This window comes from Sander lucioperca, chromosome 22, assembly GCF_008315115.2.
Source record: "Sander lucioperca isolate FBNREF2018 chromosome 22, SLUC_FBN_1.2, whole genome shotgun sequence".
In the NCBI taxonomy this organism is placed as follows: Eukaryota; Metazoa; Chordata; class Actinopteri; order Perciformes; family Percidae; genus Sander; species Sander lucioperca.
In genome coordinates, this window is record NC_050194.1 from 12,679,836 (window position 1) to 12,706,900 (window position 27,065).

A 27,065-nucleotide genomic window follows, 5' to 3' on the forward strand; every position below is an offset into this window, starting at 1 on the left:
ATAAATGGTCGCTTTCCTGTAATTTACCTTCAGGAGGATGGATGGAGCTGGCCTGTTTAGTTAGAGGGTGGGAGACGAGGAGAGAGGAGACTGTAGGTGAGAGGGAAACCCAACTCGGGAGTTGGGTTTCCTTAGAGGTGAGGTACACATTCAAGTGTGTGTGTGTGTGTGTGTGTGTGTGTGTGTGCGCCTCGCTGTTTATTTACAGAGCTTTAGCTCTTGCTCTGTTCATAGAGGAGGGGAGCCGCTCTACCCAGTACTCTCCCCCTTCAGACCCCAGTCTAGCCCCTGTGTGAGTGGAAACACACCAGAGCGGTGCCCACTGTATGCGAGCATACTTTCCATGGGAAACACACACATATCAATTTGACATTATTTCCGCAGCTCAGGCTAATGACTGCAATTAAAGAGACAGATGATCAACACAGCACACAGCTCATTAACTAATAATTTATTTTTTTTATCATTTAGATTAAAAAGTCAGTGGTTCATTGCCTCAGAGGAAAAATGTACAGGGAAGACTTTGATATAACAGAAGTAAAGAGCAGGATTGAACGGAGGGAAGAAACCCTTTGTTCCCAGATAAAGATAGGTGGACAATTTCTGTGAGTGAACTAATATTCCCAGGACATTAATGCAACAGAAAGTAGTGGGTTGTTGTGTCATTTGCCGTCATTGCCTCTATGTTAAAAGCAGAGGGTCCGATCAGCCCGTCTCACATTTGTATTTAATTCTCCTCAAAGTCATTGACAATTGGGCGGTTGTTGTCTGGAAACAACATAAAACCAAAAAAGGAATACATTCTGTGTAATATCTGAACCACATCTTCTGGTCGTGATCACAAAAGCATATGTTTCTGGTTTCCACATCCATATAACATCATCTGGTTTGTACATCCATACACGTGAGTCATCCCAGGCCAAGTGATGCTTTTACAAAAGACAACATGAATGGCAGAGGCAGTTCAGTACATATTTACAACATTAAAAACGTGTCAAGACTTATTCAACAAGGTGAGATGGAAGTGAACCAGAATGAAATGGGAATCAGGCCAGGGGGGAAATGTAAATGAGAATTCTTCATCATAGGCTGTTCAGACTCGTCAATGCAAACAATAAAACAGTGGCAAAACCCCTAAAAGGTCTGCCTTCAAATGAGAGCTTGCTCCCCTCTCTGCACCTTCATGTGCATATCACTTGTTTACTTGGGTAAGGTTAATTAGACACACACACACTCTCACACACACACACACACACACACACACACACACACACACACACACACACACACACACACACACACACACACACCTGTGAATGCTATAAATGCTGCAAAGGGAGGGGAGGAAACAAAGCAAAGCAGTTATGGCCTCAGTTCCACTGCCAAGCTGCTGGGCTTGTTAACGTATAACAACAGGACGGCTCTCCCTATGAGGCTCACTAAATAGCTTTCACAAGACTACACTTCCACCCCCCAAACAACATCTGGCCCACTTCTTATCTTTATTCCAACATTCAGGGTGGGCACTTAAGAAATGGAAAACTGAGAGCCAAAAGAAAGGAAAGAGGGATTTTTGTGCGTGAGTCCAGATTCAAGGACACCGCAGTTCCTCCGCAAGTGTGTTGGGTGCTTAAGGAGTTGAGCGCCAGAGAGGCCTCCCGGGCACGTAATTTGACCGTCAATCATGATGTGTCACGGCATACTCGCATACCGCTGCGAGGAGACTGGTGCTACTGTAACACCACCTGTCTGACGGGCCACTGCGGACAGCCAACACACAAATAATTGACTGTTTGGTTCTGCATTTTTGTGAAATTCCAACGGGTGGGAATTGTGCCTTGCATGGGCATAGTGCTGTCAAGACTTTTTTTTTTTTGTCCTTCTTTGCTCTTTTTGTCACACACTACAAATCACGTTAGGTGATAATAACTCATTTTGGTTACAGGTTTGTTTTTGTATTATTCAAAATATCATTGTAAGACAGACAGATAAGCATGAAAGATCCACAATCATTTGAACAACATCCTGTTCATCAATCGCATCAATTGTCATGGCGTCCACATTCTTAAGCTTGGTGACATACTTGACATATTTCATAAACACTTACAATCAGACCATACACCTGTGTGAGTGTGTTCTTCACAGTTTGACATACATTCTCGGAAGACGTAAAAATAAGAGCTACAGTGCAGTACTGTACACCACCGAGGGGTTTTGGCAGCCTCGTTCTGTGCTGTCACTTATCTAAGACACTGAATACACAACAACATGCAAAATGGGTTTAAAAAAGGGAGTTTGGGGAGGGTGGTGGCTGACACAGAGAAGAGAGCGGAGGAGAGACACTTTTGGAAGAATGACAAACCAAACATACCGCCGCAGCCAGAGGAGCGTAACCACTCGCTAGCATGAAATACCTGTCGGCACACTCGCTGCTACGCTAGCTTGATGTTCTCCTCATAACTGTGTTTATCTTGTACTCTATTTAAATAAATTGTAATGTGCTTTACAAAATGAAATAACAGCAAACGGCAGATAAAAAGCTTGAGAGCAACCAGATGGGTCTCTCTGTGGTTTTTCGTTGGTCATGACTTTCATAGTCTCTTAATTGAATTTAAAAACTGACTATGGTTATTTGGCAAAGGATGACAGTGACATGACTGTGTGAGGGTAGGCAAGTAGGGGAAGATGACTTGGGAAGTTTTCCTTTGGATCTTGATGCTCATTTTAAGTTTAGTTCTTGCTCACTGTAGGGTTTTGATGGACCAGCAAAAACCACAAACATGCAAACATAACAAAGCACGAGGAATGAAATATGATCCTCTCATGTCATAATACAATCAGTGAGCGCTAAAAACTTTCCAGCCTCATTCATTTTGTCAAAATACACTACAGAAAAACACGACTATGTTGTTTATCCGACTTGTTTTCTTTTTACTGCATGAAAAGGAACTCTCGTTTCAATCTCTTAATACGGCAAACAAAAGCCTGCCAGTCACTGGACGCATCAGGAAAATGTTCAGACATTTAAATACAAAGAAATGACATGACATGGCCACACAGCGACATGTGGAAGGACAGTATCCATAAAGCGAAGAAAAGTCTCCTTGGAAATATTGGTATTGTTCTAAAAAATTCCAGCCGTTTGTCCACACCGCTTAATCTGTCTTCCAGAAAAAAAGTGACAAGCAATGAGTCATGATGGTGATGCATGACTTTATAAACCACTCATGAGAGGGACTAGTGGTGAAGAGGCACAGCCCCGGAGGCCTGGAATGTGACTCACACATGCTAACAGGATTTGTTCTGCTTAAAATGAAACAAAAGGATATATCTCAAATAAGGATACGGCAGGCATATGGATGGAGGAGATAAAACGTAGCCACACGAAGAATATAAACTCTACTATGAGCAGTGGATATAGGAGCCTACACAGGCAGTTTATTCTGTGACGGCTGTCTGGTGGTGGCAGCAGCAGTGGTGGTGAGACTGAGGTTTGCTGTGGAAAACATCCCTGCAAAGGGAGCCCTTGGTTCCTCATGTGACGAGAGTTTCATAGTTACAGTCTGTAGAAGTTACTACAGAGACCTAAAGCAAGTAGGCCCATTTTTTTATGAACATTTTAAAAGCAAATGTTGAGTCATGTGGTCCAGCTCGAGCTGATCCGAGGTGTTTCAACAATGAAACGTGAGGAGGCCAAGCTGAGGTTGTGCAGCTTGTCTTGTTGCTGAAATAAGTCAGTGACAAACACTGTCGAATAAAATCCTCAGAGAAGTGTGGTATATGTCAAACAAAGTCGCAGGAGACAGTCAGTCTTGACAGGAAGAGCAGGTTGAGGGTCAGGGGGGCGTAGTTGGGGGACGAGTGGACATTTACGCTGTCGTCGTCGAGGGAGGGAATGGCATCTGCTTTTGTCTACACTTCATACCCTTTTTAATGGTCCCTTTTTAAGGCAAACCAATTGGACAAAAAAAGACAACTGACATAACAAAGACAAACCTTGAGAAATAAAAAGGAAAATCATTATACAATATACACAAAACGTGGTCCTTAAAAACAGGCAGGGTACATGCAGTCTTTCTAATGTGCAGTGTTCCCGTGATGGGGGAAGACAAGGGGGGAAGGAGATCACTGGGTAAGGGTTCATGAAGGGAGGGAGAGGTAAGGATGAACGCTGTTTTCCCATCATGCTTTGCTGCACTTCCCCTTCTTCTCTTTGCGCTGGAACTTCCTTAGGCGTCTCGTCCAAATGTCCCTCCACTGGATCACCAGGCTGTTCTTATCAGCCATTAAGCCCACGCGCTCTGCCCCAGGACTGGTGGCTCCGCCCCCGGGCCCAACCCCTGGACCTGTCCCAGTGCCCGTCCCGCCGTCGCTGCCCCCCATAACCAAGAATCGTTTGCTCATCTGGATCTTGGGACATTTGCAGGCCAGGTCCTTCATGTGTACCCACAGGATGTTGTCTCCTCGCTTCAGGGGCTCGCCGCGGCTCTTGTACACGGACACCAAATTAACTGAGAACTTGGCCCAGTCCCCCACCGTCTCCATGTCCAGCACGTTCACTTGCACCGCTGAGGACACATTGATAAAAAATACGCTCAGGTCAATACTCCTGACACAGCACATTTATTAATTACAGTTGATAAGTAATTCTATTCTCTTACCATAATCCTTTTTGCAATATTTCTTCATGTTGATCTTCAGGTTGCCCTTCACTGGTTTACAGTAGGACTCACAATCTGAAAAAAATTAGGACAACTCGTGTAAAGCAGGCTGTAACTTAACAATACTTACTGACACTCACATTACACACATAATGGGACACTTACACACTTTGAGTCGTTGTCATAAGGTTGCATTATATTTGGCACTGTTTCATAGCACATTATATGGTGCTTTTGTTGCAACACCAGCACATCTGTAATACAAAGTTAGTGTGACAAAACACTGTAAACTGTTATGTGCTGTGAAACTGCCAATAAACACACTCAACAGCATCAGAATAAATCACTATGTGCTTGTTTCTGCACATGCACGCAGGCCAAGTTTGTTATATTTTAAAGGTCCCATATTATGCTCATTTTCAGGTTCATACTTTCATTTGGGGGTTTTACTAAAACATGTTTACATGCTTTAATGTTCAAAAAACACATTATTTTTCTCATACTGTCTGTCTTAATATACTTTTATTCTTTATTTGGATCCCCATTAGCTGCCACTAAGGTAGCAGCTACTCTTCCTGGGGTCCACCATAGACAGTAAATAGAAATGGACCCAAATATCCCGTTGCTCTTGACGGAGACCAGTGAAGGATATTAGAAGCACTTTTCCGGTGAGCGCTGAGCGTTATTGCGCAGCCTCCAACTGAGAGAAACGACGTAAATGTGACGTGAGCAACCTGAAAGTCTGAAAGTTGTAAGTCTTCTGGTAGCTGCCAAGAGAAATCTCAGTCATTCCCAATCTTGCAGAGCCGGAGAGCGTAGGTATATGTAAGGAGAGAACATAGGCACAGGCTAATTGTTGCTAACTAAAATGCTAGTTAATATTATTAATTCAACTTAAACAGCTAATGTAGGTCAAAACTGCCTGCGAGCTTCTCCTGTACTATACGGTAATTCCTCTACTATGCGACAGTAAGTCGCGTGGTTATGACACAGTCGTTAGCCTATTTTTACAAAAACGTCTGCTACGGAGCCATAACGTGAGGTACAAGGTAATGGAACCTTTTATACATTGTCGTGTTTCTTTAGAAATAAACAATGGACAAATAAAGTCTTTAAATGCTTCAGATGTAAAGTTATTCGCTGTTAAAGTGACATCAAAATGAATGGCACTCAATGGAATGCTAACGGAGGTTGAGTGCTTGTTAGCATCAAAATGGCTCCATAGGCGGTACACGTTGTGGAGAGAGGCTTACTCCCTTGGGGTCACACACAACAAAACATAACATAACAAAATAAAACATATAACACAAATAAAAGTCTCAATAAAATCATGTTTAAGACAAATACAAGTCAACGTTGTTCTTGTTTATTTGTTTTTTTTATTTAACACATACATTATTTTTCTTTTCTTTTTTTATAAATGGCTCTATACATTGCATATCTGCATAGTGCATCTGTACAAATAACTTGGTTGTGTACTATAACAGATATTCCTAAAGAAACTCATTAGATTGCACCCCAATCTATCCTCTGTAGCTGTATTCAGGTATTTTAGCGCCTGTCTCTTTAAGCCCCCTCCCGATAAAGCCCAGTCTACTCTGATTGGTCAGTGTTTGCATTTGCGCTCTCGACGTCTGTCATTGCAGCCGGGGAATGACTGTAAAAGCACTGTAGATGCACTTTCTACCTATATATAGTACATATGTGACATCACAACGTACAAAAATCCTGACGGCTCGTTTAAAAGGCACAGTTTCTGAATACGGGCTGTGTATATTTCTCTGTGGATTTAGTATTTTGATACTTCCACAGTATTTATATAGCACCTCAACCAGCTTTATAATAAAGACATGGAAATCTCACTTTTTAAAAATATGGGACCTTTAGCACATGAATATGTATAAGATATATATGTTTTGGATTATATTTGTACTTGTATTGTTTTATAACATTGAGGCGAGTATGCTCATATTCACACTTGCCCTCACAACAATATCTATTCACTGACAGGACAGAAGGCTCCTAGAAAAACTGGAGCAGGTAGCATAAAGTTGAGCTTGTTTTCTTTTTTTTGTTAAAATACAACTTCTGACAAATCACACATCTGACCGCTGCAACAGCCAGGGCTGGGACGCAAGTTGAAACATACCAGAGGAGTAAAAGTGTTCAGTCTGACATGTTTTCGGGGGTCTTGAGTAAAGACAGAGCGCAGTGGAAGCAGTCATGGTTGGATGGATGTGAATAGACCTTGGCTGCCAGCGTGACGACTGAGACCACACATTGGACAGATGACCTCCACTGACCATTCATAGGCGGAGCCGCCAGTGATGAGGTGTTATAATTACGATTGTGACTGTTAAAATGGACCTCTTGGCTGAGTGACCAATCTCTGATCTCTACTTATCGGACTCTAAAACAAACCTTGGTTTGGCTTAGTTTTCATTTATCTATGAGCTTCTTCTTTTTTTAGAAACTGCACTGGAAATGGTTCTGCCCTGAATTTCTCAGTCTAGGACCGCTCTGACCACAGTCATATATATCTTTTAACTCTTTGGCCCAAAGTTCACCTTCAACCTGAAAAACAAACTACAAGAATAGTTGAATTTATCTGTAAATTGATGTTGAATAATGACTGTGTACAAGACTTCCTATGGACCGAAAATGTTGGAGATAAGTTAAGTCAGATAGAGCATGTGCATGTAATTATTTCCCATGGATTGTTTCTTGCGACCTTGAAATATTTATTTTTGTCATCTCAACATTAAAAGCTTTGCTTCTCTGTGATGACGAAATGCATTTTCCGTGAGCTGAGAGCAGAGGGGATGGAGAACAAAGAAGACAGGCCAAATTAAATCAACTTTCAAAAAACAGATGAAAGTGCTCATGTTAGAAATCAATAACACGAATCATTGAAAAAAAAAATGTATAGCATTGCTTTGTGTTTTTAAACTGTGCTCATGGCAACGACGACGCTACTGGAGCTGAACAAGAACGAACGAGACACAGTTAATCATTAGCAAGGCTCTACTGTACTTGACTGGATGCCACTGGATTTTATGAACCGTAGAATTTTGGATCCACTTATTTCAATTACAAAACTATGAGGAGGACACAAAGTTAAGGAAAAAATATATGAAAATGATGGAGAATGCCAAGAAGGGCATATTTCAACATGGTTCTAGTCAGTTTCATTGAGGGGACACGAAAAGCTGACCATGCCCCTCGCTTGGAATGTCAGGGCAACTGAAAAACCACATGCTGGTAACTGGACTGGTATCTGCAGTCAGGCCTCTCATTGCCTTCAAAAAGGAAAACCATTCAGTCATATTGCTTCCCAAAGCAAACCAAATAAAATTGCTGGACGTCAACTGTCCAAAGTAGAAACAAATAGCGGTCGTGAGAGAGAGAAATTACGCTTTCTGGGGTTGCATGAGAGTTGGGATTTTGCATCGTTCATTTCTTTTGCAGAAGGACGGATGGAGCAATGGAAGGAGTGCAGGAGGAGAACGAAACAGGGGAACCAAGGAGCCCATAAAAATGTCCAGGAGGCTTGGCTGTATATCAGAGCGCTGGAGATTTTATTAGCCAGAGAGAGGAGTGACAAGGAAAGAAAGGGGGAAAGAGAGAGCAGATGGCAGCTTCCAATAACCTCTAGACAGGGGGACTCAAAAAAAAAAAAAAAAAGATGAGTGGAGGTGTAGATGTGGACGGGTGCAGAGGTGTACGTGTGGATGGATTTGTGTGTGTTGTACATTACTCACATACTTTAAATAAATAAATGTTAAAGCTTTAGTGTGTACATTTTTTGTAATAATGAAAGTCTATTACATTCAAGCCATTGCCAAATGAGTTGATACAAAGCTAATTAAGATTATCAGCTCCTCAAAACTCAACTTTCTCAGCATGGCTGTGTTTAGAAATTGGTGTCGTCCGGCGACCTTCGCGCTCAGAAACTCGAGTAAAGATAATTACCTCTTCTGAAGAGTTCACCATGTTTTTTTTTTAAATCCTCCGTGTCCTCCTTTACTACATAGCAACTGTGTGGAGGAGGGGTGGGGGTAAAGCGCAATCACGGAAGGCTTGTGTCATGTGGATGCACCGACAGAATTGTTGTCATTACCTTTCCATTCCTCATGTGGGAGACAGAAACTATGCACTATAGCTTTAAATATCATAGCTTGCTTAAGGTCTTTTTCATTAAAAGTGAGCATGTGGTTTCATGTGCAGATCATTATCATGTAAGTGTGCATGCAACTGTGACAGGCATGCATTTGTATGAGATGCGCATGGATTTCATTAGATCTCTGCCATTGTGTGCGGTATACAGTGGCTGGCCTAAAGGTATCAGTGGTGAAACGCTGGCTGGGAGACAGTGTGTGTTTTCCCATGAATGAAGAGTCGCTTACTGCTGGTTGTTCACCTGGAAAAGTTCTCGTTGAATCGCCCACTGACCCAGAAGACCGGCCTACTGAAAACACTCACAATTGGCTCCGGGGGCTTTGATGCCCTCGTTCCCTTTAGCCCCTCTCACTGTGCCATGACAAGGACAAATTGCACCCACCGCCCCTTACACAAAAACGTTTTAGGGGCCTTGGGTTTCTGATGGTGAAGCTTGTTCTTTAGTTTAGGAAGGAGAAGGATGGGGGAAATGCTCTGGTGTGTTTGGAAGAGCCTGAGGTGAATTGGCGATCAACAACTTTTGTGTTCTGAGACCCCGTAACATTTTCCCAGGGGAAGTTGTAAACACAAGAAAGGGCAGGACTGTGCATTTTTTTGTTTATTTTTCCAAAAAGGCTCAAAGACCCGAGTAATGAGAGGAAACAGAATGAGAATGAAAAGAAGTTGCAAACGTGAGAAATGTATTATTATTGATATACTGTATTATGTACCTTAAAAATAATACTTAGACAGATTTTTTGAGATTTGAAAAAGATGATAAATATTGCTTTCATGTCTGTGCGGTATATATGCAGCTGGAGCCAGCGCCCGGTTAGCTTAGCTTAGCAGCTAGCCTGGCTCTGTCAAAGGTAACAAAATCTGTTACTGTACTGTATATCTCCTTTGTTTAATCTGTAAAACAATTTGTGGTTTTAAGGGGGTTCATGTGATGGATAAATTCTTGCAATATTTCTGTTTCCAGTCTTTGTGCTAAGCTAACCTAAGCTAATTTAGTTTAGCCAATTTACAATATATCGCACAAACATGAGTGATATACATCTTCTCATTTAATGGCAATACAGCAAAAAAGCTTATTTCCCAAAATGTCAAACTATTCCTTTAATGTAAGCCAATGTATTCATTCTATACCATTCGATTTGAAAGGAGGTTTTTTTCTATAGTATGTATGTATACAATGTTCATCGGCTGTGTGACCAAGTTTGGCCTTCAGTTTCAATATTTTCCTGTGAAATGAAGTCATAATCAGCCATAGACATCTTTAAAGGAACACGCCGACTTATTGGGACTTTAGCTTATTCACCGTAACCCCCAGAGAGAAGTCCATACATACCCTTCTCATCTCTGTGCGTGTTGTAACTCTGTCTGACGGTTCCACCGGTAGCTTAGCCTAGCACGAATCCTGAAGGTAATTGGTTCCAACAGTTAGAAGATGGCTGTGTCTCATGTGACCTTGTTATTTGTACACGCTGTGACTATACAAATCACAACATGTAAATAGGAACATGTTGCCGTAATGTTGTCACTTATTGGGAGCAGTAGGCTAGTTGGAACCGATTACCTTCAGGATTCGTGCTAGGCTAAGCTACCGGTGGAACAGTCGGACAGAGTTACAACAAGCACGGAGATGAGAAGGGTATGTATGGACTTATCTAACTCTGGGGGTTACGGTGAATAAGCTAAAGTACCAATAAGTCGGCGTGTTCCTTTAACCCTATAACTCACACCTTAAACTGTATTTGAAATGTAAGAAGTCCATAAGTCAAAAGTGAGCTTTCTGACTAAATGAAAGGATAGAAAAACCCTAAAATTATGTGCTTTGAATGGTGCAGTCTGAGTGATGATATATGTTATAAACCCACTAATGAATCAACATTTCCAAATCAACACCACTATTCAAATCAAACAGCCACAGAATGAAAAATAAGGGCAGGGTGTAATTGACCGGAGCGTAAATTGGACAGTTAGAGGGTCTGAACAAATTTCCCCCCAGCCACTTGCCAAACCTCTTTTCACGCCTCAAAACTCTCCCTTTCACTATATCTCCCAGATAAACTTTAACTAATCACCTCTGCTGCCTATCTGCCGGCCTTGGCTTTAAGCTGCAGCTATATTTCGAGCACAGCGAGGCTCCACTAACTTGAGGTTAGCGGTTGGAGGAAACCGTGCCAAGGACACAGGTTTTTTAAGACAATGGAACAATTCTGCAGGTCCCAGTGCACTCGTTCTCTTTGCCGAACTTCAAAAGAGGGGCCCCACCCTTCATTAATATTTATTCCACACCTTAAAACTCAAGTCCAGAAATATTAAAAAAATATGTTTTTGTTCCTCTCATAAAGCAGTGGTGCTTATGGGCGAGGTGCAGCGAGTGAACTAACCTGCTGGTTCCTCTGTGCTGCTCACCACAGCTGTGGGGTTGACCACTGGGATTTCTGAAACACACACAAGAAATACAAAGTTATTTCGCTGCGTAAATGTAAATCCACGCCTTTCAAGTGATTTGGCTTCATTCTGGCTAACCGTGCATGTGTGGTCAATATAATAAAGTACAGTATGTCTGAATTCTTTAAAACTTATTCCAAATAGGTGGTATAGGGAGGTTTTGTGGATATATAAACAAACTTACTACAAAATAAACAGGGTAAGCTTAGCATTGAGGAGAAGTATATTTGCTCACCATAGACAATAAGAGAGAATACCAGGGTAGTCGTACTGTAGGTTTGGATTGTGAGATATGTCAACTATACACATGAAAACACATGGGGCATTGCAGACAGACATGCTAGATAAACACTGACAGACTGACAGAGATACTTATTGGTGGTGAGAGGGAAGACAGGCTTAAATAAGCCATGCATTCCACAGACTAATGTGGTGGTTCCACTGTCATTTTTAAGGAATACATTGAAAGATCCTGAGACAGTGGAAGTGGAAGAAATAATGGAGGTCAGAGGACCAGATTTAAGCTTTGAGCCACACTCAGTAGACGCACCACAAATTCACCCAGTAATCCAGTTACGAGAAGTCAGTCCATTCAAAGTCGGCACACTTGATACATCTGAGAGAGAAGTTCTTTGAGGCAAACTGATTGAAATGGAAAGGTGGCTGCTCTAGATTAGTCTCGTCCTCCCCTAACAGATGCTGGGTTAACACTGCTATGTAATCTCCATGCGAGCATGTATAGACAGATGGACAGATGGCAAGGGGGCAATTTTGGTTGGATCGTCTTGAGACAGATGCAGCCCTCCCTCACTGTGCCCGCTGGCTACACTAAAAAGTGCTTCGTGGAATTCCTCCAGGACTTCTCTTCTAATTGTATGCAACTTCCCAATACAAATGCTAATGCTAACGACGGGCCCACTGCTTTTACCGTAAACAGAGTTACTGGAACACCGGCTTAGCATCCACCAGAGGATCTGCTTTTGATTGGATTTGGAGGTTGAGGGTTTGAACCAAGCGAGTGGGAGTGTGTGGGAGGGGGGGTTGTTGGAAAGCTGTTTTGAGGGAAAAGCAGCAGTTGTCTCGCTGAAATTATGGACACCCCGCCAACAAAAACAAATAAGGGCACGGAGCTTTGTGACGGCAGGCGCAGCTGCTAGAAGCCAATTTGAGTCTGTGTGCCCTCATGGCCACATCATGTGAAGACAGACAGATGATAAAAGGATCATTCAGATGAGGGTTGCTGCCATCATACTAATTGGCTGCTTAATGGGCTTGTCTTCTGTCTTGGGGTCCGGGAGCCTCAATAGGAGGTAAGATGCCCACCACAAAGCCATATTGACACACACAGTTGTCATTAATGCTATTCGTAATGGATCCAAATGTGCGCCCGTTACTTAAACGCACATACACAATTCTTCTTGTTCTCACTTGGATGGTTCAGTGGCACTCAAATGAGTGGGGTCTGCCATCCATGACCACAGTTGTTTTCTCCTTCTCGCCCATCCGCCATCTGCTCCGGAGCTGCATGTGAGAGAAACAACACGGCACCATGTGGCACAGTGTGGCGGAGCTCGGTACGGCACTGGGCGGCACGGTTTGCTTTTGGTGGAGGTCGTCTTTGGGAGTGTGTGCCCGCACCGCCTGGCATACCGTGTTGGTGGAAAGTTGCCCTCTATTACACACGCCTGCATGTGTCGGGCCGCTGGTGAAATTCATAACCCACACGCACGCATACACATTTGTCACAGGAAATTAAAAACCTGATGTAGTCGACATGCAAACTACAGCAACAAGAGTACACATACACACCCACTATACATCGTTGACAGCAAGTGGAACAACAATAACCAAGTCTTGAGTTCTCACACTACCAGCTAGCCTGACTTTACATCTGGGCCCTTGTTTGCACACGTTTGAGCTGTCCTCTATGAAATTATCATTGCATTTTCAGTGGCCGTGCAAACCCACAGAACACATGTACTGTATATATGCAGTGCAGAGATTGGGTTGGGTGTGCCTGTCAGAAGGCCAGAATGACTTTAGGCAACAGAGAAGGAAGTGTGCTTTCAATTATGCTCTGTAATCTTACCGGTTTGAGTATGTGCTGCGTTTAGCGTAGGTCACTACTCTATTGTAACTATGTATTATGCCTTATGTTTTATTATGTTCTTCACAATGGAGCTTGTCTGTGTTTTGCAGTTTTACGCAGTGACTCACTGCCAAGATGATTAAATGACCAAGCTGAAGACAGTGTCATATGCAATGACTAGTAGTTGTGTGTGCATGTGAGTCACTCACTGATGCAGGGGGCCACGGGTGAACGACTCTGCTGGTAGCCCTTGGCGCAGCGGTTACAAGTGATGCCGGTGACGCCGTCCTTGCAGGGGCACTGGCCTGTGGTCTGGTTGCACGTCTTGCCTGCTGCGCCCACGGGGTGGCAGTCACAGGCTGGGGGGTGGGGGTCGGGAACAGAGACAGGTGTGAAGGGATGAGGGAAGATTGTGATAAAAGAAAGAAGGGAGAGACAAAATGTATTAGATGTTGATTCGTTAAACAAAATGACTCAGAAGAGACCGTGCTTATTCCTCAGATTTGGATTCCTGTCTGTTTCTGTTTTTGTGTGTGTTCCCTGAACTTCCAGAAGGCGACACACTGTGCATGTGTATCTGTTTGTGTGAACGAGAGAAATAGAGAAAGAACTCATGTGTGATAGTAGAAGACAGTAGTAGGGGGATCGAGTGATGCATTTAGAGCAGGGGTCTTTAACACTTTTAGGCCAATGACCCCTAACCTGAAAGAAAGACGTGAGGGGACCCCCTACTACATATATTGTATAAAATTGAGTTGCATAATAAAATGGGCCTACCCTATGTGTAGGGTGACCTAAAGTCTTTAAACATACTTTGTATGGTGCCCTACAATACTGAGCTAGTATTTACATATTTATCTTTGCTAATAATATGTTTGATTCATGTTAATGTATATTCAGACATATTTTAAGTTTGGGGGAAAAGACATTTCAAAAAAGTATTTAAACAACAATTTGGCGGCCCCCCTTGCTGTGACTCTGAGGACCCCCTAGGGATAGCGGACCCCCTGTTGAAGATCTCTGATTTAGAGAATCACTGTCAGGAGTCCCAGAAGGGCACACTGTGCCCTCCTCTCTCATTGCTTGTTTCCGCTCTCCTCACTGCTGTGTGCAGTCCAGTGCCTGCCTGGTGACACGCTCCGCTGTTTCATCACTTCCCGAAAGTTCAGTCAATGCCCGGCAAACGCCAACAACAACAAGCAATGCTCCGGTCACCACGTTTTGGCGAGGCTTTTATGACTTGTGCTGGTTCTAGGCAATTTATTCAAGCCCCCTTAAACAACGTGAGGCTTTCTTTTTTTCTTTTTTTTTTGGTTTAAAGAGCTGTTAAATACAAGAGCTGGCGTTGTTGGTCCGAAGCCTTCTGAGAGAGCTTTACAAGGTGTCAGAGACGATGACAGGGAGAGGGAGAAGCAACATATCGGAGAGTGAGAAGTAAAGTGGAGGTTTGGAGAGAAACAGAGAGAGAGTGAGAGTGTGTCAGTGTAGTCCAAACAGAGCCTCTGGTGTGCTCAACAGCATAAACAACAGTGAATCTAACCAAACTGCGGCTACTCAGGCTCCACTAAATAAACAGACATTTGTTCTTTCAGTAATAAACGCATACTTAACATTTCACGGCAATCAAGCCATACAAACACATCAGTGACATTTCAAAACAAATTGAAGACTTTTGTATCTTCTTGAGCAGTCTTCGGGGGTGTGACGGATTGGTTTCTGAACAAAACAAGTCAGAATACAGAGAAGAATCCTTTTGTATCTTTTTTACTGATATGCTGCCAAAAATACAATAAACAATGAAATGCAAGGTGAACATTCTGCCTTTTCCCCTTATTTTCAATGTAATTCTTTGGAGAACAGGCGCAGGCTAGTGGAAAATGCCTAAAGAGTGTGTCTCGGCTGTAATTCGATAGCTGTAATTGTCCAAGCTTATCACGAAAAAGACAAGAAAGGCCAACATTACACTTTGGGGAAAAACCCTGTAACCCAACAGTTTGTTACAGGGCTTGCCAGAGGAAGGCAGCTGCTAACATGCCACGGTTTCTTCCCACCACTTGACGGAACCGCGAATGTGTTTATTTGCACCGGACATTTTTTAGCTGCTACAACAGAGGAGAGCCTGAGGACCCTACCACCTGTTGACTGGGCAAAGGAAGGGTTTAAATGGCTGAAACTGACCCAAGAGTGATTTTGTGTGTGTGTGTGTGTGTGTGTGTGTGTGTGTGTGTGTGTGTGTGTGTGTGTGTGTGTGTGTATATATGTGTGTGTGTGTGTGTGTGTGTGTGTGTGTGTGTGTGTGTGTGTGTGTCTCTGGCGGCTTGGTGGGGAGGGATTAACTGCGGCTCAGATCTTCAGAAACACGTTTGCCTTTTTTCCGGCAAGGCCAACCGGTCCACAGGTGCCAAAGTGGCTGCACTCTGTTTGAAGCTGTACACAGAGACGTAAATCTGATGCTTCAGCGTCCGTGCAAAATCCCCACCATTTGAGTCCCCCTATATCCTCACCTCCATACCCACCCTCATCAGTCAGAGCCAGAGCTCCTGCCACTGTTACCAGGTAGCCTACTACAGTGTCCATGGACCATTTGAGAATCTGTCATTCCTGGAGTTTGGGCCCTCCTTCTTTCCTGTGAAATGATTTGTCCAAAGCACATGTGGGACCCCCCCCCCCCGTTATTTGATCTGTCTGATACAAGTCTGGAGTTGGTCTGTCATGCCTGCCGAGACATGTGGCCGTTGTTTCCTGGCTGATCACTGAACAGCACAAGCTATCAAGTCGATCCGGTCAGTAAGAACAAGATGTGAGTAATGTTAAATGCTCTCACTTCCCCATCTAAACAATCATAGGCTGGTAAGACATCAGAGTTTACTGTCAGAGTCCGCAATGTTCAGTAAACAACCAGCAACTGCCAGATCTGAACGGGCTGTAAGAGGCAGGATGGGGATTGGGCGGGGGGGTCAATCTCCACCCCCAGCTCTTCTCCTTGAACTGCTTTTCTGAAGTTTTATGAGTAGGGGCTCGGGCCAGTTAAGAAGCAGTAAAAACGTCCTCAGAGGTTGATGACTTTTCAAGCCTTTTGCGACTGCAGACGTGACAGGCACCGCGTTGGGATTTGTAGTCCTTTGACAGGCTCAGTTTAACTGATTCGTGTTGTGCATGTGTGCATACATATGGGATAAAGTACTTGCAAGGACTGCTCTTTGTCTGCAGTTATTGGCAGTACCCACATTTGGAGAGGGTGGTTTTATTAATGCCTTTGATTGGAAAGATGTTTTGTATGTCAGTTAATTGTGAAAATAAATAAAAGGGATACATTATGCACAAACTTTTAAATCATGCACAATTAATTTCTTAAAAGATATAGCATTATTTTAGCATTTAGTGTAATAACGCTATGTTGAAGGACACCTTCTCAGCGACATCTGGGATTAAAATCTTGAGGTCACAGGTACTGGCCAAAATTCAATGGTGGAATGTAACGAAGTACAAATACTTTGTTACTGTACTTAAGTACATTTTACACGTATCTGTACTTAAGTAGAATCAATAGTGCATACTTTTGACTTTTACTTTGTTACATTTTGCAGCAATTATCTATACTTTCTACTCCACTACATTTCTACAACATTCCGTTACATTTTCTTTACATTTTCTGATCAGTATATTCTCATATAGTCAGTATATAAGAATGGACCAACAGATCCCATTGCTCTTGACGGAGACCAGTGAAGGATATTAGAAGCACTTTTCCGGTGAGCGCTGAGCGTTATTGCGCAGCCTCCAACTGAGAGAAACGACGTAAATGTGACGTGAGCAACCTGAAAGTCTGAAAGTTGTAAGTCTTCTGGTAGCTGCCAAGAGAAATCTCAATCATTCCCAATCTTGCAGAGCCGGAGAGCGTAGGTATATGTAAGGAGATAACATAGGCACAGGGTAATTATTGCTAACTAAAATGCTAGTTAACATTAGTAATTAAACTTAAACAGCTAATGTAAGTCGAAACTGCCTGCAAGCTTCTCCTGTACTATATGGTAATTCCTCTACTATGCGACAGTAAGTCGCTTGGTTATGACACAATCGTTAGCCTATTTTTATAAAAACGTCTGCTACGGAGCCATAACGTGAGATACAAGGTAATGGAGCCTTTTATACATTGTCATGTTTCTTTAGAAATAAACAATGGACAAATAAAGTCTTTAAACGCTTCAGATGTAAAGTTATTCGCTGTCAAAGTGACGTCAAAATGAATGGCAGTCAATGGAAAGCTAACGTCGGGTGATCGCTTTGTAGCATCAAAATGGCGCCATAGGAGGTTCGAGCTCTGAAGCGAAGCTTACCCCCTTGGTATTTCCCCCAGCCAAAACGTCTTCCTGACCGTCACACTTTTGTCTCACCACTGAAGTTTGGTTGCCATAGATACTGTATATATGGGGCACCGCCAAACCTTCATCGGCTTCCAAGCCGGGCACAGCGCCGCTGACCCTCGGTAATACAGCCTCCGGTAAAAGTGAAAATGAAAATGTTTGTTTTTTATTATTCCTGATTTTAAATCATAGTTGCCATCTATTTCTCTCCACAGCGTCGTTTACTTCTCCGCCAGGCTGCGTAAGACGCGTCCATATCTTATTTATTTGGCTGGACCTCTTCACATCGCCTCCCCATTCCCGCTGCTTCACACACTATTTGTTTACGCTTCCATGGTTAAAGGAAATAAAACCATCTTAAAATACATCCATGAATAAAACCAACCGCATTCAGATTCTAACAACATATTTCCGTTTTATGCTGGTTAGGAACTTTTTTCAAAAGCCAGGCCTTGTTTGTGGTAGTGGACAGTATGGATACTGTCGAAGCTCAGCATCAAAATAACTGAACCACCCCTTTGTAAATCATGGGTCGCTAGACACAGTGCCCTCACTGACCAAGGTGCAAACTAACGAACTAACCAACTTTTTTCAGTCAGTCACGGAAGGCAGTCACAGAAGGATTATATCATGTGGACGCGCTGACAGTTTTGTTGTCATTACCTAGAATTTCTCATGGGGGCGGCAGAAACTACGCACTATAGCTTTAATGTTAAGAATTGGTGTTATTCAACCCCAAGGATCATATGTTTATGCTGCTATAGGCCACATACGTTAATACAAATCTAAAATTACCCTTAGAATTAGGTTGCGTAATGCTTTTTCTGTCCACAGCAAAGATCCTCATGCCCTGCTTCAGAAAGATATTTGAGGCATACGGCCAGTGTGGTTTATGTTGGCCGATGTTGCTTCACATGGACCATGGCCTCATTTTTTATGCCTTTTATCAATGTTCCTTGTGGTCAACGGATACCAGCTGTACGGCTTGGATTCACATAAAAAACCTTGATTTTGAAGAGCTCATATAGTGCAGCCAGGCCATGTGGTGATTGCCATGTTTCTTTCATTTTGCTGACTGTTTTAATGCTTGTGACACTTTAAAGGGCTCGTGGAGAGGCTGGTGCCTGGGCATTTGAACTGGAGCCCTGCAGTTTTGTGTACGTGGGAGGTAAGTGGTGGTGGTGGTGATGGAGGCAGGGGAGAGGTGTTTACTCCTCCTCATACACTCCACAGATTGTGTATAGACACCCATCTACAGAGCTCATTAGAAACAGACATGGCCTGTTTGTCCTCTCAGAGCCTGCGCGGCCCCCAGCCCTCCCCACTCCGGTCTCGCCTTTAGAAAACACCTGTATTTTATTGTTGTAACTCCATTTCAGACGTGACCCCCATTCAGCCATACCGCACCTCTGACCTCTATCTTGATCCCGACACATGGAGAGCAAAATATCAGAGCTGAAAAATAAAATCAGGGAAGCCGTGAGACGTGTTGAGAGAAATTGGGGAGGAAGAGGAGATGGTGGTTATAAACAACCATGGGAGATGGAGAAGATGGAGATAAAAAAAAAAAAAATAGTGAGCAAGGGCTGAGGCAAAAGAAAATGACGGCTCCTAGAAGGCTGTGGAATTGCTCTGATCAATCATGGAGCCAGACGCTCAGCAGAGGCTTTTTTCAGACGTTAACTTTCATTTCCGTCACATCTGGGGCCTTTGTGAGGGAGGGAGATAAACTGTTTACCACCTGATCATAAGGCTTTGATAAGAACAAATTGCGGCGTTAGGAAGGGCTTGCGTGTGTGTGAGAGAATCACACACTCAGGTAATGCAGGAAATGGAAGATGAGGGGACAATTCTCACACAGGGATGCACATCTCAGGACTGATCTCCTGTCAGGACTGAGGCAGATCTCTTTCTGTCAGTGCTTTGGTACAGCAACAGGTCAAATGACTTCAGTTTTAAGTTATGTGGCTAAGTCACTGTGGAGTTTTTGCCATTATATGATGAATGGTTCGACCTCTCAGCTCAACTAACATGGGCAAAAGTGGCCTGATATTGTGCCATTTCTAACCTCTTGGTGTTTGGTTACAGCTTGGGTCGGCTGCAGAAGGAAAACTGAGCGGAAGCCAGTGGGAGACTTTCGCCATGAAATTTTAACCAAAGGATCTTCACGGCTATGAGCGTTGGCAGCTCTCGCTAATTCTGTTTTTTATTATCTGGAAGTGATTATTTACCTTCATCGGGATCAACCGGCTAAAAAGCACTTTCTCTCTCTCTGCTATTGATTTGAATATTTCCCTGAGCAACAAGTACAGGAAACTGGTGTTATTTTTGCAACAAGTCCAGCAAGAGAAGAGAAATGCTTTCAGCATAATATCAGGCTGAAAAATATTCACTGCAAATGTGAAATAATAAAGGGGTAAAATATATTTTTCCATGAGAAATGCCTTGGTCAAGTGATTATATTATGTGGTGTGTCTGGTATGGGGAAACATTTGGTGGGACGGCCTGAAAAGCATGGGGCATAGTATCAATCCGTTTCTCTCTGCTATTGCATGGCAACTCATGCATGACATGCTGATATTTTGTATTAAAAGTTACCATCGTGTGTGTTTCCAATCATAACTTTTTTCAAACATGATTACACAAGTATTAGCAGGGTTAGAACGTCTCAATCAGCTCTGGTTTGAACATTTTGTAAACCCTTAGCGCAGCATATTGCCAAATGAAAAGTCAAACTGAGCTTAAAGTAATACTCCGTGACATTTTCATATAAATGAATGTTTTTTGCTTCTCTATTACTGATTGATATAACACACAAGTGATCCTTGTTCATGAAAACTTTTCCATTAGTAGTTGTTCTTTACCAGAAATATTATTGTATTTCATGTTTCTGGCAGCAGAAGAAGAACTGGGTATTTAGTGCTGCATGAGCACCACCGTGTTTAAATAGACCAAGAAATGAGACTATCAAACGTAATCAACAGAAAATGGAAGGAAAAATAGATCAGAGTTGCTGCTTGACTGACAAGCGAAGTATAAAAAAACAGTACAAGCAATTAGCACCACAGAAAATCCTTTTACCTTTGCAGGCTCGTCGGTGAGTGATGGGTCTGGCCATGTCTCTGTAAAAGCCCTCCTTGCAGTAGTGGCAGTGGCGGCCAGCGGTGTTGTGGCGGCAGTTCATGCAGACTCCTCCGCTCTTCCTCCCCGACAGCTTATACAACTCCATGTTGAATCGACAGCGGCGGGCGTGGAGGTTGCAGTTGCACGCTGCAGAGAGGGAAAGGAAAGATTTAGTAAATGTAAAAGTATCTTCACAGTATTTATCCTTATAGAGTCTGAATGTAAGCTTAGATGAAATGTTTGCATGGACTGTGCAATGCAAAAGTACAGTATGCTTACTACCATGTATATCACAAGAGAGCTGGCAGAGAGGCCGTACATAGTGAATAGTTAATCTACACTGCGGCCGGCTGTGTGCTTGGCTGCTATTCCAGAACTCATCAATCAAAAGTGATATTTGCAGAGCTCATTTTCTCCATTTCATAATTAATGAATTTGGCTTCTCTCAGCCCATTAGCTATTAATCACTGGAAAGAGAGACATTAATTTCATGAATCACTGTTGAGTAAGGACTCCTAAGATCTATTAAAAGCGAGAGCAATTCAGATAAAGGAATGGACTCGTGCTAGCTGTCTTCTAAATGAGGCGAGCCGCAATATATGGGACATGTGAAGCGAGGTTATATCTCTTCCCAGTCCCTCCAAGATGTCTTTATGTCTCTTCACCTCACCGGTCTTTCCATCGATTCCTCCATAGACTGCAATTAGCAGCTCTGACATTATTCATAATATCCTCTGTTCACTCTCTACATGTGGGGTTTGCATTTGAGAAGCCTAATGAGAAATCTGCCCTTTGTGTTTGTGTAACAGAGTTTGATCCAGACCCTCTGCTGGTTAAATCAGAGTCAGACCTGGGACCTGAAGACTTGGCCGTGGCTTCAAAGACGATTGCTGCAGAGCTAAGCTCCGGTTCAAAGTTATCCGCAGATGAATTAGAAAGGGGTAAACAACTGTAGAGCTGTTTGACCAAAAATGTCAACAGTTATGGCCAAAACAGGATTATTAGGGCATCACAACAGAAGGTGATATTAATTATTCTGGTGGGAGTGTGCTTAAGAAAAATGCCATAACAATATAAAACAATGGGGAATAAGTAAAGACAGACTGGCTGAGGGGCTTTTATGTGTGTGTGGCTTTGTGTGCAATACAGTGACTGATGAGTAGGCAGTTACAGAAATACAGGTACTTTCATTAGTCAGAAAAGGTAACACAAATAAGTTTACTTGTAATTTTAAAGTTTCTTTCCTCATCATCACTAGCTGACACATGCACTGCTGCTGCAGCCAAGGTCACTGATGCACTGAGCTCATGGTCCGTATAATGTTAGATGAGCTCCCTGCAGTTGATCAAAAATGACTGCTAATGACACTTGTGGCTCTCTCGCAGGAGGAGAATGACTTGAATACATATGTCAAGTAACATGCAGGCAGTGAAGGACATTGTAATGTCCATCCACACTGAAAGGGAAAGCCTGGCACCAGGTTGGGAGAGAGGCCCAGTAGACCCTGGAAAATAAAGGGGGAGCAGAGCACATTCCCAGACTGTTTCCCAATTCCATCTGGTTATTACGCTGCCTAATTTGTATGGAATTCTACAGTTAATTAAATACTGTTTTCATGTATGGATCTATCTCGAGGCAGCGCTGCTAGATGTTTTGGTGTGCTCTCATGATCTGGTAAGCCCAAGATGAGGAATGACCTTTGACCCTGGGGAATTGTCCAAAGGAGATATGTTGGATACTGAGGGAAGTTTGCACATTGCACAAAGCGTTTTACTTTAAGTAATTTGGTATGTTTTTTAACCAACAGAAATCTAGTGTGTGTGCATGTGAACAACTGAACAGCCTGTCTGACTTCTTCTGAAGGGACTGTGACAAAGAACACACCACCTCCAGTGAGTGGCTGAGGCTGCTGGGGGGGTAAGAGTGAGGTGGGACTGTGATTATGATCAAGCGTCTCAAACACACACAGCTGTGAGCACTTGTGTCCATTAACACCTTGTAGCAGAACATGAAAGCGATGGATCACGTTTTCTCCCCGGCTGAAGTAACAACGGTACCTCTTACGGAATCTTCTCGATTCGCTGCTGTGCAACAAGATCGGCCAACAAAGTCTGGAGTAGGGAGAGAATATGTTCAAGTGTAGAGAATGTAAAGAAAGCTCCGGAATTTAACCTATAAATGATTTAGCATGTGTAGCAGTGATGGCTTTAACAACAGCCAGCCTTTTTTGTGACAGAGAATGAGGGAATTAGTGTCTGGCAGAAATAGCAGTTTAGTTTTTGACTGAGAATAAAGCATGAATGATGTGATGTGATTGACTGATAAAAAAATAAATAAGCCAAAATCACTCAAGTAGGTGTTTGTATGTGTACGTGTGTGTGTGTGTGTGTGTGTGTGTGTGTGTGTGTGTGTGTGTGTGTGTGTGTGTGTGTGTGTGTGTGTGTGTGTGTGTGTTTTCTATGGTGTACATGCTGTAGTTAACTTCAGCTTGGAGCTGCAGCTGCCCAAAGATCCTGGAATGTTTATGGGTTTGTTTTGAAGTGCTTTCACACACACACACACACACACACACACACACACACACACACCACCTTCCTCCCCCAACCTGCCACTGCAGTAACCCCCCCACCCCCCGTGCCCCCACCCAAATTAGGCTCAGCAGGGATAACTGAACACTGTTGAAGGCCATTTTTCAATTCATTAACACATCAAAGCCTCACTAGTGCTCTGCAAAAAACACTCACTAATTCTTATCTATTGGAGGAAAAAAAACAGACATTTCAGCGCAGAGAGGAGTTCTGCAGCAAAGAAACTGTGATCCTCCAGTGAGCTTGGCTCATTTATGGGTCCGTCTCCAATTCAAGGATGCATAAATGTGGTTCCTCGTGTTGTCGTGGAAATCAAACAACAAACACAAGCTACGGGCTTGGCAAACAGGGGGATGCTGCAACAAAAATAAAGGAGGGGATGGAGACAGGGCAGCAAGAAACCCCTAGGAAAATATTAGAGTAAATAGTTTCACCACGTTGTCATCAAAATGAAGAACGCCAAATGATATATTTTTTGTGGAATAACTGTTCTTCCTCTTCACAGTTTGCACAAATCTCTTGTTGATCTTGTGATCTAGGTGGTGCTTACTTCTTTAAGCACAGGTAAAATTAGGGAACATTTCAGTAAAGGTAGACTGACAGAAGAACAGACCACTGTTCTATTTCAGCTTTTATAACAGGTGCCTCAACACGTAAATGTGCTCTGAACAAGCTCACAGACGGATCTGTCATGTGTGCTATGACATATTGGCCCGTAAAGACTGCGCTCAACAAATAAAATGCAAGTGTGTTTGTGTGGAGTGCACCACCTCTCTGTTCCCTTCCATATGTCAGGGATAAATCAAATTTTTCCTTCAGCTCCACCAAAGCCAAGCCGGTAAGCACAGCCAATTGATTTTGGATGCCTGTGCAAAACCTAAATCCCATGGCTAAAATTGGTCCTTGAAAATTGGAGGGCCGCTCTCCCACCACCACCTCTCCCCTCTTGGCCCAGGCCGCGGTCCAGACCTGCTGCAGCCCCCCTTGGGTGCCCTCTCTGCCTGGCCAAGCAGGCTCTGCTATATGGGCTCCTGCCATCATGTGTGTGAGAAAAGGTTTGTGTGTGTGTGTGTGTGCCGTCTGTATGCTGTGTGTTTGGGCTGAGTTCCGCCTGGCTGCTCCAGCCACCTGCTCAGGGCACCGGGGGGAACACCCGGTTAATTAGCTCCTCATTAGAGCCAAGGCAGTGTACAGTGTGAACACACACACACACACACACACACACACACACACACTAGAAACACTGCTTCAAGTGGTAGTAACTGCTCACAGAATGACATGGATCAAGTGACAAAAGATGCAAAAAAGTCAAACAGAAGTGAGACTTGAACAGCTGTAAACACCACTGGGTCTGTAGGCTCTAACGAGCTGTGGACAACAAGCTGAGACAAAGATTTAAGAACTCCGAGCTGAGGACTAACAGGAAACTACAACTCCTGCAGTCCTACAAGCATTACGTCGACTGTGCTATGATGTACGCAGGAGCTTCTACCTCTTTGCACCAATTGCTCTTTCCTTTTCTTCCACACAGACATATCTTTCACTTCTAGCTTTGACACCACGTCTCAGCCCTCCCCTCCCTTTACTGGTTTCTGCGGTTAGCCTCACGCCGTGGGCTTAAGAGCCGGCTCTTGGGAGCCTTTTTGAACTGAGAGTCCCCTTAATTCCTCTCCCATCCCTCCCCTAAGCCTCCCTCCCTCTCTCCTCTTGCTTTCATAAGACCCCATCTTAAATACTCTCACTAGTTGCCTCTCCCTCCTTTTGCTTGTTGCCTTCCCCAACCCTTTCTCTTGTCCATCCCTTCCTCCATCTCCCCTTTCTCTCTCTGGATGGCATCAGGCAGGGGAAGATTTTAACGAGATTAGGCTGGAGGGTTGCCATGTTGGGGGGCCTGGTGTCAGTGGAGAGTTGAGTCCTTAGCTCTGTTCCCTCTCTCTGGTCCACTTCACTTCCCCCCATCTAAACATTGTTATCGGTGTCCCGTCTATGCCTTCACTCTCTGTCTGTCTCGGTTGCTCTTTTTTTTTTTTTTTTCCCCCACAGGCAACATCCTGCAGTCCTGACTGCACGGGCAGAAGTAGACGACTGTGCAATCAAATTATAATGGCGAATCAGTAAAAACAAGGCAAAAACAAATGCACTTTTGCCATGACTCTTGGCAAACACAATCATGAGGTCCATTCTGGGGGATGCATGCGATGCCTGGGCTGGTTTAGAAATAGAAAGTGACAGATGGAACCTACTGTGTAGATTCACAACTGCGGCCAGAGATGACAGTAGAATTGCTGAGGGAAAACCTCATGTTTTTCTCTGACCAGGTTGTGACGCAGGCTTGTACAGTATATGCACAGAATGCAAAAGAGTCCTGGGTTGATGATGGGCGAATCCAGAATTAAGTAGTAAAATCAAAGAAAATATTAATATAACAAGCTGGCCTCTACAGCAACGACCACCATGTAGTTTTCAATTTGAAATGAGATTACTTTCAGTTTTAAGGGGATTTTTTATTTATTTTTTTATTTTAGTCTTCATCCAGCTAAATGGTTTGGTGAGTGTGAAAACAATGTGAATCATATGCTATGGCATCCGCAGTAAACAGATCTTAATGAACACCTATGGGAGATTTCGACCAGGCATATTAGACAGCACTCTCCACCACCATCATCAAAACACCAGATGAGGGAATATCTTTAAAAAGCATGGTGTTCATCCCTTTAACAGAGTTTCAGGGACTTGGAGAAACTATTACAAGGACCACTGACGCTGTTCTGGCAGCTCGTTGTGGTTCCTTTTTATTATTTTCCTTAGATTTATGTTAAAACAAATGTATGTTGCAGGAGCTGAGATATCCTGATTTTTAATACCTAATGTGCTCTAAAAACATTGGATTCTACAAATCCCATAACGCAACTAATTAGCATTTTTTGTTAGACCGACCTTTGCCTGTTAAATGCCTTTACTGACATTATCAGGGTCTTTTTTCAGAGCCATAGAGGGTATTATACAACTGTTTTCACTACTTGAGCAGTACTTTCTTGACAAGGAAACTAATCTTCATCTGTAAAAACCGGTGAAGTGCTGCTTTAAGTTGTCACACATCAGTAGATCACTTTTATCAGTCAAAGTCAAACTTGTATTCAAACAAAGAAACTGCTTAGTCTCTCTGTTATATTACTTCAGCCATTGTGCAGTAACAATGACGACATCTATATAATATGCATTAATGTATGTATGCATACAGTACATACACATGATTTCTAACACAGTGATAGCGACCCTGTGAGCCACAGTCAGACAAAACCACAGTTAAAGGGAGCTGAGCGACTATCGCACACTCATTAAAAAACAGACATGTATTTTCTCTAAACAGCCTCCGAATCTTGCTGCCACCAGCAACACCGGCTAGCAGCCAAAAAACACATATTTTCTCAGGCAAAAGAGCACAGAGGCCTGCAATAACATAACAAAAAGAGGCAAACTGTTACCAAAACACAGAGAATTCAATGAGAGAAAAACAAAAGGCTGATTTCAGCAAAAAGAGAAATATATATGAAATAAAAGAAGAGGTAGCAGACTGGAAAACATCCAGGCAGAGAGTTCATCTTTGAAGAGTCAGTTACAC

At 43.1% G+C, this 27,065-nt stretch overlaps 1 protein-coding gene across 5 annotated transcripts in view; it reads right to left on the reverse strand.

Moving 5' to 3' along the window:
- Nucleotides 1-436: 436 nt before the first annotated feature.
- ntn2 (netrin 2) overlaps nucleotides 437-27,065 on the reverse strand; it is a 70,353-nt gene continuing 43,724 nt past the window's right edge. For 3 of the 5 annotated variants that reach the window (XM_035997193.1, XM_031315454.2, XM_031315452.2), the window contains exons 3-8: nucleotides 20,814-21,002; nucleotides 13,578-13,727; nucleotides 11,216-11,269; nucleotides 4,662-4,736; nucleotides 1,293-4,568; nucleotides 437-1,235 (exon numbers count right to left, since the gene is read on the reverse strand). In XM_035997193.1, coding sequence (XP_035853086.1) covers nucleotides 4,183-4,568; nucleotides 4,662-4,736; nucleotides 11,216-11,269; nucleotides 13,578-13,727; nucleotides 20,814-21,002 — 854 coding nt within the window. In that variant the 3' untranslated portion in view covers nucleotides 437-1,235; nucleotides 1,293-4,182. Of the gene's footprint in view, nucleotides 1,236-1,280; nucleotides 4,569-4,661; nucleotides 4,737-11,215; nucleotides 11,270-13,577; nucleotides 13,728-20,813; nucleotides 21,003-27,065 lie in introns of all 5 variants that reach the window. The other 2 variants (XM_031315456.2, XM_031315455.2) reach the window with 2 other exon arrangements.